Here is a 14,274-nt window from a genome sequence, read left to right on the forward strand (position 1 = left end):
GACAGGCTTTTCAGTAGTTATAGATGCATTTTTTCACGGTTGTGTCATCTTTAGATCCCGAAGGCCAACAAATACTGTATCTGTGTGTGCATATAAAGAGAGAGAAGAACAAGTGCATATTAATTTATGGCGTACTAGCTGTTGGTTTTAAATCACCTTTTGACTCAATGAGTCATAGCATTGAGATTAATGAAAATATGAGCTGATAAAGATACCGCTTACATCATACTGCCAGAACTTTATGAATCAGGTGCAACATCCGGAGTGTATCTGTGATAAAAACGGCTATCTCTCGCTCTCTTTTTTTCTCAGTCCGTGTCTCTCACCCTTAGTTTGTAAGTCTTTCTCCCTCTGTCACCCTTTCTCTAAACCCTGAGCTCTTATCTGAGTCTTACAGGAAATCAGCATGCATGAGTTGTCAGGACAAAGAGAGCTACAAGTGCACTGCGGCATGCAATGTGCTGGACTGATGCCACCTCGACTGTTCGTGTCTATGTGTGTGTTTGCGTGCCCTCTTTACCACACACAGACTCAAAGCAAGATGTTCTAAACTGTGCATGGATGAGGGTCACATGTAGATACAGTAAACACACTTTAAGGGCATTAACGGAGTGTGTTTTGCTAACTGGATCACACTATTTCTCACTTTGGCCTCCCTTCCCTTGTCTATTTTCCTTGAAAAATGACGACTTCAACTTTGTCAGCTGCAGTGTCATAGACGCGATGCTTCTCTCTCCAAAATGTCAGTTTGCACTAAAACTTATGCAAAGCATTTTGTTTTTAAATAAAATGAATGTTTAAAACTGCAAATTGAAACAGATGCTAGGCAAGCTCTTAAACAAAGCTGTCTACCCAATGTTTAATCCAGTCTCATAAATAAGTGACAGCAATGCCAGATTTCTTTATACATTCATCACAAGTGGAGCTGTTTGCTTTGGCCACTTTTCCCTATTTTTTACATTTGACAAACACACCCATGTGACAGTTTAACTATTGCCAGATAGACTTTAAGGCTAAAAGATTCAAAGGATACCTTGCGCTGGAGTGATGTTATTGACATGGCGTTGATGATGTTTAGTGGAACCTATTGTTTATATGAGGGCTTTCATACAACCGTTTGTGTTCTCTCTTAAACACGCCAGTTATCACCCTGTGACTCTCGATTATGTCACTCTTGCTTGTGCGTGCAAGTGAGCGGGCCAGCATATATGCATATGCTGCGGAGAGCGATGATGTGGGCTCTGGCTTTGTCCGCGGTCCGCCTGCATACATCAGTGTCACGCTAATCTCAAACCGCCCTCATCCTTCTCTTCCTTTTCCTTGCGGCTCTCGTCCCGTGAGCTGTGCTGAGTTTCGTGTAGGAACTTGCTCCACAGCAGTTGGCAGATGCTTTTTTTTTACCGAATTTGAAACTTGAGAAATGTGGAGCAGGACAGTTCCTGCTGTGCAAAAGACATAAAGGATTATTGTTGCACATATTGCCAAATTATCTCCCAAATCATGTCTGATACAGACAGTACTGTTTTAACATGAATGCAATTCATGCAAACTTTAATTCCTTATCCAAACTTTTGTATTAGAAAAGATTTTGGGGTCTTTTGTTAATTTTTATATATGAAAAGTATATTTTGATCAGGTGTTACTATTATAGCAAATAAAATTTTGTCTTCTTAGTGTGTTTTTTCCTGGTATTAGTTTCAGGGTCAGTTTCATTTTAGGATCAGTTTCCATCATGTCTGTAAATATATATATATATATATAAACGAAGCACAGAAAAGGAAAAGGAGTTGATGGATACCTATCAACAGTAAAGAAGGAAGTCTTGACTTTTATTTTGAGTATAACTAAGATGACAAAAAGTAACTCATCAACAATTTTCAATGACATTTAAGTCTTATAGTATGTTTTGTAGTTAAGCACACTTTTATGCTCTGTGTCACCCAATCTTTATGTCAGGATGAAGTCAAAATCATATTAGCATTGAATGTGACTAAGCATTGTAATGGAACACTAAGCTTGACTTTGGCAGCTTATAATGCTATAGGAATATAAACTTTCTTGTAGCCGGGGCTGACCTGAAGTTCAGTCTTTGGATATAAATGTGATCTCACATGACCTACCAGCAACTGGCAAAGCCACAGAGAAAGAAAGTGTGCAGCGAAGACCTGTAAATATCACTACTGCACCATCACCTGGAGCAGGCAAAGGATTAGTCCTGATCACCCACACCAGAGTCACACCAGCTTCCATTACCATGTTCTCAAGGTTTAACCGGACACACGATGTGAAAAGGTTTCCAGCTGGTCGGACACCAGCTGAACGAACCGAAATGTCAGCAGGGTGCAGAGAAAGACAGGCTGTGTGAGAAGGTGCAAGAGAGGAGGCCGAACAGTAGCGCTGCTGTTGAACATAGTGGATTCTTCCTGCTACACCGCTCATGCGGGGAAACAGGGTATGCATGCAACCGTGAGAGTGGAAATTGGAAAAAAGGCTGAAAAGCAAAAGTACGGGTCAGGTTACTACTCATTCGCAACATCAAGTTCTAGTTTCTCCCGAACAGGCCATTTCATGCTAGAGGAGCGAAGAAAAAAAGACCATTCTTGTGTAGATCAGACCCCCCCAGTAGTGAGTTACTTAGGCGGCACAGTATGATGATGTTCCTTATGGCTTTATCTGGCTTTACTTGACTGGATTTTCACAGGTCTTGAACCAAGAGGTTGAAAGTGAATCTGTCAAAGAGAGCTGTGGGTTTGGCACTGCTTACCTTACATTGTTTTTGTAATGTTTCGGGATATTTTAGCGCTTTTTTATAATCTCACCCCGCATGGCACTAGTGTGGTACAGTACCTATCTGCAATGTATAAGGCGCACTTTTAATATAATGGTTATTTAATAACAATGATCCACCAAATACAAGTATATTTTGTACACATTATTTGCCAACATTTTTTTTTTACATTTAACACATTTAACATTTTGATTATTTTTTAGCAAAAGCTGCTACACTCTGTTTTTGTTTTCTGGGTGTATTGCTGCCTGGAAGTCCAAAGTCCCATTTAATATTTTCTCTCCTTTTTTTATTTATTTTCTTTTAATGCGGTAATAGAGAAGATTTTGGATCATGTGTCCGGATAGATTTCAGACAGACATGTAGCTGTTGGTATTGTTGGTCTCTGAATACAAAGATCCTCAGCCAGTCGCTCTTGTTGCCACAGGTGGTTTTCTGTCTTCCAGGAGAGAAAGAGACCGAACCAGAACGGGGGTTGAATGAGAGAACGCGAGAAGACCGAGATAAGGGGTAGCATTTCGTTTTTGGCATGCACAGTCTCTGCTCCATATTTACTCTGGTTTCGTCAGCACCGAGCATATGCCAAGCCTTAGAGCTAAACCGAGCTTTGTGCGCTTAAAGACGCAAAGTGCATACTTGAATTCCTACAATAGTAAACTTACATTTCCCCCTCCCTTAAGAACATTCCAGACTTTAAACAGAAGTGTTTTCTTAGAGAGTTACAGGAACTGGATTTGCTGCTTGGCCCTGCAAAAATCATTGTATAGACACTGAATATCCTGTAGACGTGTTATATTTAGTTTATGGGATGGATAGAATAGCACTATTGTTTAACTTTTAAATCATCCGGACTTATTAGCGTAGCTTGCATTTACTTATGTAGGTTTAGGGATTTGTCAAACCTCAATTGTTAAAAATGTTGGTGTAACTTGTGCCGCACCGCTTGTTCTACAAATGTTTTGTGCTTTCATTTTTTGACTAATAAAGAAAGGTGTGCTGTTATTTATCTACATTTACATTTAGTCATTTAGCAGACGCTTTTATCCAAGGCGACATACAAGAGTTTAGGGAGCAATATGCGATATGTCATACAGGAGCAATAATACAGTAGGTAGATGCCAATATAAAGTTACTGGTTTCAACAAAAGCTAGACCAACACCTGTTGAGAGAAAGGGTTCTAAGCATATATACTATAATACATAATACATACATAACTAAAATGATATGTAAAGACCAGAATATAAATGAGACTTCTAGTACAAACCTTTGGCATCATGGTGAAAACTTGTGTCAACCCCTCATCTGTGTCTTCCATTGCAAACACACAGTTATCGGACTGAGATCCAACCCAGCAGATGGTCTGTCAGAAGGGCTTCTAAAACAAACAGATGTTTAGAAGATGTTGACAGACATGCAGTAAGCTCATCACTCGCTCTCTCTCTCACTCTTGTGTGCTTTATTGAAATGGCCAATATTCTGCAATATTCACTAATGAAACTCTCCCAAAACCAAAACAAGACTTATACAACATACCTATGTTTTTAAGTCTCTGTCTCAGTTTTAGTGCATATGGTCTATTTTGTAGTGAAGGGACACATTGTTTAGTTTTGGGCTAAAACACAAATAATCTGCACACACACACGGACAGCTGTCAATCAAACCCTGACCTGTATAAACAACTCTCGTTTGTGCATTTATTAAGTCAAACTATATAAATACATCAGTTGTAATAGAATTAATTTCAGTGTATTGTGGCAATAAGCACAGACCCTGGGTCAGGCAGATAAAAACCTAATTTTTACATTCTATTTGTTTTGATAAATTACTAAGATTAGCGTTTAAATGTAATCATTATCTCTGGTTGGGTTATTTCTGGATGGGACTCCCTGAGTGGCAGAGATACTGAAGAGGTGTGTGTGTGTGCAGACCCGATGACCATGTACTGGTTAACTTCTGTATTATCACAGTTTATTATACCAACAAATAATCTTTTGTTTGTTTAATTTATTGCTGTCTTTATCAGTTTATTCAGTCTGATGTGTGCTTTGGAAATGAAGTGTATGTGTTTAAATGAGGTTTGAGTGTGCAGATTATGGATTCTTTTGCAATGTTTCGTAATTGCCATAACAAACTTCCTGTTATCTGATGAGGTGAATTGTAATCTTCTTTTGTTGTGGATCGTGGCCAAGACAATTGTTATAAGCTACCCTGTTTATTTATAAATGAAATGAAATTGGGAGAAAATTGCTGTCTGTCTGTCTTTCTCGTTTTCTCTTTTTTTGTCTCCACTGTATTTGTTTGATGACCGACTCATCTTTGTCTTTCTTTATTCTGCAGAACTGAGGTCAACAGAGACGGCCCATCATTTCTCCTTCCTGTTGAACACATCAGACTATCGCATCTTGCGCATGGACGAGGATCACGACCGCATGTACGTGGGCTGCAAAGACTACATCTTGTCCCTCGACCTCCACGACATCAACCGAGAGCCCCTCATTGTAAGAGCCAAACCAATTTATCCTCTTTATCCACATACAGTAAATGCAGGGAAGTAGCTTAAATTCTGTACACCAAAGTCTAGATGTGGGGAACCCTGAGGTCTTATAAAGGAACGGGCTGAACATTCCCTGGCTAGTTGAGCTCATTACATTGATAGGTTGTTGAGTTTAATTGGACTTTTTCTGAGGTAGTGTGTCATTGTTGTGACAAATGGGATTGACCTCTGGCTTCTCTCTCGTATTCTCTCTGTTATAGATACACTGGCCTGTTACTCCACAGAGGAAGACGGAGTGTGTTTTAAGTGGCAAAGACACACAAGTGAGTTTGTTTTTTCTTTTCAAACTACTTTGCTTGTTTTATACCCGGAATTGTGAGGCTGTTTTCGCACTAGGTCTGACTGCTTGATAGGAACCCAAATTTAAAGAGGCCCTTTTTTTGACTGCATTCTAATAACCTCATCACAAATTCTCTTCATCATGAGTCAATATTTGGGGATCGTGCAGTAGTCCAGCCAGTCTATATTTACAGCTTTATGTCTCAATGTATGTGTTAGAAATCTGCTTGGTCAAAAACCACACATACGTAAGCATATGAACATACACGGAAAACAGATGCCAGATTCAGTGTGAAACCTACTCAAACATCTCAGCTTTCTAGATTCATATGTTGAATTAGACATGTGGTTTTGGGGGCGAGTAAACGTGTAGAATATGTCCATTTCTGCATCACCTGATCGTCTGCACATCTGCTGGGTTTGTTTCTTTGAGGGCGTTTGGTGTGGATTTTTTACTGGTAGGATACTTAGTGTCACTGTGTCAGCGTGGGACGTGACAGGTTTCAACCACAGCTTATGAATTATTAACAGGGTTATCCTGTGAAATGTATCCATATGCGATTTAACCCTTGCGTTTCTTTGAACATAACATTATTGTTAAATAGGTCAGGATGCTGATCTCCAATATCTTATGTCCTTAGAATCTTATTATTAAAAATAATGTGTAAACCCATGAGCAGAATGAGTTATTGTTCATTTTTGTTCGATTCTTTTAAAGCTGTAGTCTGTGACTTTGGCTCTACAGTTTATCTTTAATAATAATAATAATAAATAGTAATTATAATTATTTATGATGATTATATATCCATCATACTATTAATATTGATATTAAAAATTATAATAGTGATATAGATAATGATACGTATAGTAATAATAAGAGTGATATTAATAATATAATAATAGTATTTTGGTTTATTTCTCACAAAACAGTTATAGATTCATTTAATATTTTTTTTATTATACAATATAAAATACTTTAAATAATCTAGGAGCAGTTTCCTTGACATGGATTATTTTAAAACCGGACTAGGTTTTAGTAAAATTAGTTTTTAAAAGCATTCTGAGACATCGCTCTGACTTATTTAAAATGTCGGTGCAAGTAGTTTTCGATCAAGATTAGCAGACGAATTAGCTTAAGCCCTGTCTGGGCAACCGTCCCATACAGTTTAACATATAGCTAACATAACACACAGTAGCTGTGATAAATTATTCCCATAGTAGACTTTTCATGTGGTCTTTTAATATTAATTCTAATGGCTCGTTTGTTGTGTTCCACAGACGTTTGTGAAAATAATTAACACCCTTATTTCCCCTATTAGGGCGAGTGTGGTAATTTTGTCCGTCTGGTCGAGCCGTGGAACAGGACGCACCTGTACGTGTGCGGGACGGGCGCCTACAACCCTGTGTGCACCTACGTGAACCGAGGACGCAAACCCATGGTAAATGTTTGCAGGGGAATATGGGAGGTGTGCTTACACATTAGCGGGTACACCTGGACAGGCACATCCATTTTCCAGAGTCTGTCCATTACTGACTCTTACAGTTCATCAACCATCATTTCTCACTTACCCTTCAGTAAAACCCTCCAGGTGTCGGCTGCCAAGCAGCTGCCTTCCCCAACGCACTATAACATTCATGTTTAGTTTTACTCTTTAATTGGAGAGATTGAGTTTCTCAGCTCGAGTCAGACATCACTCCCCGGACCCACTTTGCCTTTTCAGGACCCTCATTTTTGTTCTTGTTGCTCTAAATTTGATTCTTGTTTCCTAATGGCGGTCCTGGGACCTTGACGGAAAGTGAGTCACAGGTCGGGAATCAACCAATTTCTCTACCTCTATTTTTTTTAACACACAGTTATGCCAAAGCTACAGTTACCCTCTCATTTTCAAGTCTGAAAGGTGCTTTATGTTGGCTGGTTGTGCTATGGGAGCTCCCATTATAGAGGTCCAGCGGGGTCCTGGAGGTCCAGAGCCCACCCTAATGAACATTTCCCAGGAATTCTTTTAATGCCCTCTCTGTGTGAATGTGGGTAAAGGAGCAAAAAGTTGGTACCCCGTTCCTTTCAGACAGGAAACCCGGGTCGCAGACTGTGTCCACAATGCACTCCTCCCAGCAAACATCCCCATGTGTGCCCCAATGAGCACAACACACGTCATGTCCAACATATAGACACGCATAAACCCAAAGACGTCCAGATGTGGCAGGTCTCTGCGCAGTTGACGCTTTGGTTTGTTAGCACAGTCTTCGTGTTCAGACTGTACCCGAGAAAACAGATGTGGCCACAGCAGACGCTGACTTGGTGTATTTTTTTTTGAGAACTAGATGTGTATCCCATCACACCTAAACCAACCGACTGCAGGGGGCTATAATAACACGGCTTACTCCCAAATCTACTCAAACACATGATTCCATAATCCCAATAGGGTTTTGATTTACACCTAAACATATCTATTGTGTCTAATATCTTTCACACACTAAATCAGTATAATTCCCTTTCCTATTGCCTAGATATATTTTTGTATGTGCTTCTTGCAGTGCATTTTGGGAGAAGTTAATTGAAATACATTGTAGTTTGACCAAAAAGGTATTTTAGAAGACGTAAAAGGTTTTTATCCAACGTTTGAGGCCTAATAGGTATAAATGGAATGTGTGTGAAAACTCAGGTCATGTGACTTTGTTTGTTTTAGACGGCCATGAGTCTTCAGATGCCCCAGACCAAAGGAAGAACTAGTCGTGCGGCCGAACCCGAAGTAGTGTTTGATGAGACCGGACTACAGGTGGGACCTGGGTCTGGGCGTCCATTAGATCTCCCGTCGTCTTAAGACACTAACCTGCATGCTCTTTGTTATGCCAAACTTACTGTATGTCTTACGGTCGGTCCTGCATGATTCAGTTTGGAGGCCACTAGTAAAACCGCTTCCTTTTCCCTCTCTCTCTCTCTCTCTCTCTCTCTCTCTCTCTCTCTCTCTCTCTCTCTCTCTCTCTCTCTCTCTCTCTCTCTCTCTCTCTCTCTCTCTCTCTCTCTCTCTCTCTCTCTCTCTCTCTCTCTCTCTCTCTCTCTCTCTCTCTCTCTCTCTCTCTCTCTCTCTCTCTCTCTCTCTCTCTCTCTCTCTCTCTCTCTCTCTCTCTCTCTCTCTCTCTCTCTCTCTCTCTCTCTCTCTCTCTCTCTCTCTCTCTCTCTCTCTCTCTCTCTCTCTCTCTCTCTCCCCCCCCCCCCCGCTCTGTCTCTCTCTCTCTCTCTATCCATCTCTATTATTTATCATATTTTATATATATTATGTATTTTCATATGTATAATTTTATCACAGCACATTTTAAGTGCTTTGGTGCTTTAATGGAATTAGGATTTTTTTGGTGCAAAACTTTTCATTAAGAAACAAGTCATATTTAATTGATTAATTCTCTTCATTTTTTATTAACAATATCTCAGACATTTGGATCCCACTATACTTCATCATTCTTCATACTTTTGGATTATTCTTGTTACGATCTTCTGCCATCTTGTTTGATGTTTCTCTTATTTTAGGTTTCTGTCACATGCAAACCTGATTTAAAATATTCTTAAGTACATTATCTGAGCCGAAGTGATGGTGTACAATTTTTACGTTTTCATATAAATAACTCGATAGACAACCTTCACGGTTTAAGATCCATCATCCACCCCAATGGTCCTGTCAATGGAATGAAATGAAGACCAAACACACTTTCTCTATCTGACCTACACATTTCTTGACCCTCCTTTACTTTCAGACAGTTGATCCAGCGCAAACACAAGGCTGCAGTAGCAAATGCAAGAAACGAAAGAAAATAGAGCTACACAGTTAACATTACTCAAATACCCCAGCCAGCCTACTGTACATTTCACATCACAGGAAGAAGTGCTTAACCCTCTTGTGACCAGAGTTTTCTCTCTATACAAACTTGGATTCATAAACTCACCAAAATCTTAAATCTGGAAGTGCTGCAATTACATATCAGAGCAAACATTTACATTTCTAATTTAAAGCTGACGTTTATTTCTAATCTGTTCGACAAACAAAGTGATTTTAATAACACCACAGAGACAGAGTTTTTGGCCAAATCAGCCTTCCAATGGATTGCTTGTAATTATCTCTTTATTTTAACCTGAAACCGGACATCAAACATATATCAACTTTAAGGGACTTCGGCCCCTGACTGTTTTGTTTGCAGGAGCTTATTTGGGTTGAGTAATAAAAAGCGATAGATGATCTGTTAATGTTGGAAAGATTTAAATAGTTTGACAGTCACTCATGTGAATGTTGATAGATAAGATGAGAAAAGTTGAGGTAATCTCTGGGAGGGTGAAGTCGACGATCTGGCTCATGGTGAGTCTTAAGGGCATGTCAGCACACGCTGGTGGCAATTCTTTAAGCGCACATCCAAATACCTGTCAGTCAGAGTTTCTGCATCATGCCTGAGGGATGCTGGAACAAACGGGTGTCAGTAAGCCATTCCGCCACGCTCACAGAGCAGGATTAGACAGGTGCTAGTGCGTACACTAGTGAGTTACTTGTGAGCAGAGAAGTTTGGATGGCAAAACAAATCAAACTTAAAATATCAGATGTAGAGATTCGATTTTCCATAATGATTTTTTATTGGTCATTCAGTCTTACTTTATCGCCATCCAGTATTGTCTAAACTAAATGCATGCGGTGATATAAGAAATGGGTTAACGCATGCAAAGACTAAAGGTCATTTCTATAGAAATAATGACATACATCTTTGCTTTCAATTTTCTTTTTTAGGAATCCGTCTTCTACTTGGAGCCGGGCAGAGAGGATTCTGGAAAGGGAAAATGTCCATATGACCCAAAGTTGAACAGCGTCTCTGCTTTAATCAGTAAGTTCCTTCTGCAATTAGTCCCATTTTCCATTCAAAACAGTGTCAAATGTAGTTCCACATCAGTGGAATATTTTTGAAGAGGTTCTCGTGGAGATTTTTGTTACCCTTCAAATATCCCGCTGTTGAAAGCACCATCACCTCTCATTTTCCAGCATCGCTCATTTTAACAACCATTTTGAATCAATCCACTTCGCTTTCTTGCTTCATCGTGGCCCAAAAGGACAAAAAGGCCTCCCTGTTCTTTGTTTCATTTGCACAACATGAGGTGAGATTGAACTTTCATTGTCATGTTGTCATGAGACGGCACGCCATTTCACCAAAGTGGATATTAAACGAATTGCAGAAATCTGATGATTATTGGTCGTGTTTTAGCGAGTACGTCCAAACCACGATATATCTCTCGATATATCTCACCAAAGAAATCTAAGAGAATGGAAAACTCAGATTGCAGTAAAAGAAAGGAATCTTACAACAATCCCTCTACGGATGATTCTTGACTATTTATGCACTGCCCAACTCGACTCTTTATGGACCATTTGGTAACGGATCATTTCAGAATTTTGGAAAAAGTCTGCGCATTTAACTGGGTTATCTGGAATCAGTTACTTCATATTTACATATTTTAATTTGAAAAGTGAAACAGCCTGTTTTATTAGCTTGGCAAGCATCGCTATTATTGTACTATTGCTTGTACTTGGCAGTAATGTTGTTAAGGGATTTGAACAAATCTTTAACCTTAGATATTAAACTTTGGCTTGTGAAAAACCCAATTTTCGCAGCTTGTTTCTACTTTGCTATGTAATGGATTTTTGCCTAGCGGATGATCATCATTAAAGACTAAACAAATCCGCGTATGCCCAAATAAGCAAGACTAACAACAGTGGGTTATTCAGCAAAAACTATAAAAATAACCGACTGAACCATCTTAACAGCACAGCTTAGCAAATCCCACAACTAGTAAAACCACTTAGCTAAGCCCGCAAAGCGATTCCTCTCGGTCCAACACAGGGAATGACCTTAAAAGCCACAAACAAACATGACAAGCTTGTTTTAACAAACTGTTTAGCTCGCCCGTCCTCCAGGAACACTTTAGCGCTGGCCCGCCTGGTAATGTTTAACAACCACCTCATATGTTATAGTTGTTTGCTCGAATTTACAAGACATTCTGACAGGTTGGCACCTACACTTCCCCAGCCGTTGGAAAAAACGCAGTTGGGCCAAGCAAATACACGGTCAAGTCATTCCACATCCATTCAGCTTCCTCTCCAAACCACTCATATCTCACTGTACATAGAAACAAGTGTGGGCAAAAACAGACAGGCCTCGTGTTCTGGATTCCACAGAGGGAGAATTAATCATGAGCGCAGGGACAGTGTCCCGCCTGGCCGTGGTTCCTCTGCCCCTCCTTAATAATCATGGACGCTGCCAGTTACACGCTGGGACACCTGCTCAGATGACCTGCACACATACACTTGGCCTGACTTCTGCTTAACAAGGAACGAATTCCTCCGGAGGCAATAATAACCACTCACGTGCACACACATAATGACCCGTGCATGTGAAAACCAGCAGGCATTAATCTGCTGCACTTTATAATGCAAGTTGCCAGAAAGGCCATTATTAAGATTTCTTAATGGTCCAGTGTATGAAATTTAGCACCATCTAGCTGTGAGGTTGCGAATTGCAACCAACGGCTCACTCCACCCCTTCCATTCAAATCACTACGGTGGGTGACACAGGACAAATATGTCGTCAAATTCTATTCTTTGCTAAAGGAGCTAACGTATTTACCCAACATTTACATTACATTTAGACATTGGGCAGACGCTTTTATCCAAAGCGACTGACATTGCTTTATTCTTTACATTTTACATGGGTTTTTGCAATCCCCTGAGATCACAACCTTGCATTGTTAACGCAATGCTCTTACCACTGAGCTACAGGAAAGTTCAGGCTCTGTAGAGCAGTTTGTCTGTTTAGGGCTACTGTAGAAACAATATGGCGAATTCCATGCGAGGGGAGTCGCCGTGTATGTAGATAGAAGTAGCTCATTCTAAGGTATTGAAAGCAATGCATTATTATGTAAGGTTTTTATACACCTATGAAGACAAAGTTATGTGTATTAGATTGCACTTCTGTCCATATCATTTTTTTACACGGTGGACCTTTAAAAGATCAGCTGATATTAGTTAAGCTTTTGGTTAAATTCATGAAACCTTATTGGGTCATATTTCATCTGCAAAACAAATAAAAAAATCGAAATAAATAAAGTTTTGAGGGCATGTTTTTTGGTGCTATTTAAAGAATTGTGTGTTTTATTGTGCATCTGTGGATTTATAGGGCCGCAGATCAAAGGGACTGTGATGAAAGATCTGTGCCGGTAACCAAAATGTTGCAGGTTTGAACAATGTACGGTTTGATTTATGAACTCGCCATTGTTCCCCTTGGCAGTATACTGTACTGGGGTTATTCTTAGGGGTTTGGCCCTGTAACTGTACTACAAGGATAATAAGTCACTTTGGATGAATGTGTTAGTTAATGATAAAGCATGTAGGGTGTATTTGACAGATATACAGCCTTATTTGCCCTGCGTTCTGATTGATCTCCTGGCACAGTGTTTGGGCTTAAGAGACACCCACATTTAGTTAAGGGTGTGACTGCAGGTTTATCAAAGGTTTTAAAAGTATATACATCTATCATCATGACATGTTCAAAAATTACACGGTCTCTCTTCTTCTCTCATTTCTTTCTTTTTTCTGTAACTCGTAGATGGAGAGCTCTATGCAGGGGTGTACATTGACTTCATGGGCACAGACTCGGCTATTTTCCGAACTTTAGGAAAAAACGCTGTCATGCGAACTGACCAGTACAACTCCAGATGGCTGAATGGTAAATAATAAAAAATTATTTGTGGTTCGTAGAGGTAAATGCATTTTTTACGTTGTCACTTTTTCTTATAATTTTTTGATTAGCTTTCGCAGTTTACGTACATAATTTAGCCTTACAGACAATAGCTATAACATTTTGTCGCAAATATTCAAATTCACAATTCATCTGAGCTGAAAAATGACATTTGATGTTTTTTCTCCTACTTAGATCCCTCCTTTGTACATGTGCACCTCATCCCTGACAGCAACGAGAAAAACGACGACAAGCTTTACTTTTTCTTTCGCGAGAAGTCTTCCGAGATGGGCCAGAGTCCTAAATCCCAGGCTCGCATCGGCCGCATCTGCATGGTAAGCTAATGTAAAATCCCTTTCAGTAAAATGTGATTCATTGAAACATTGAGTAAAAAAAAAGGAAAGAGATTCCTTCCAAACTCTGTCTCTGGATACTTGACTGCTCCGTTTCTGTTTGCTTGTCGCTGACGTGCTGAAATCCTCACATATTTGACCTCCCCGCGTACAATACGTCTCTCTATCTGTGTGACCTCTGAACCTGTGACCTGTTGACCCGTCAGGTCAGCCGTTCTAAGTATGACAGAAGTCTGTCGATGAGGAAAGCATGCTGTGGAAGCGATCGCAAATGCCAGCATCAGGGAGTTTTGTCCCAAGTGTGGAGCTTAACCACAAGTCCTTAATGAAAGTTGTGCCAGACCACAACTGCAAATTGAGCAAGGCAATAAAAACAAACATTGAGAGGCAGCCCACGGTGACGGGGTAAAGCTGTTTGGTGACTCTTATTTGTCTTAATTTAGGTTTTTGTTTGTGTGTGTTGTACCTGGGAGGGCCCACGTTTTGACAATGTCCTAAATATATAGTGAAACTATTAAAATGATAAAATAAATGA

At 39.8% G+C, this 14,274-nt stretch overlaps 1 protein-coding gene across 1 annotated transcript in view; it reads left to right on the forward strand.

The window, feature by feature from the left end:
* Positions 1-14,274, forward strand: part of sema3fb (sema domain, immunoglobulin domain (Ig), short basic domain, secreted, (semaphorin) 3Fb) — a 49,926-nt gene that overhangs the window by 24,856 nt on the left and 10,796 nt on the right. Inside the window, exons 3-9 of the mRNA XM_056734866.1 lie at positions 5,127-5,287; positions 5,544-5,606; positions 6,942-7,061; positions 8,310-8,399; positions 10,389-10,482; positions 13,255-13,374; positions 13,582-13,721. Coding sequence (XP_056590844.1) covers positions 5,127-5,287; positions 5,544-5,606; positions 6,942-7,061; positions 8,310-8,399; positions 10,389-10,482; positions 13,255-13,374; positions 13,582-13,721 — 788 coding nt within the window. The remainder of the gene's footprint in view (positions 1-5,126; positions 5,288-5,543; positions 5,607-6,941; positions 7,062-8,309; positions 8,400-10,388; positions 10,483-13,254; positions 13,375-13,581; positions 13,722-14,274) is intronic.

Source organism: Triplophysa dalaica, chromosome 21 (genome assembly GCF_015846415.1).
Source record: "Triplophysa dalaica isolate WHDGS20190420 chromosome 21, ASM1584641v1, whole genome shotgun sequence".
Classification (NCBI taxonomy): domain Eukaryota; kingdom Metazoa; phylum Chordata; class Actinopteri; order Cypriniformes; family Nemacheilidae; genus Triplophysa; species Triplophysa dalaica.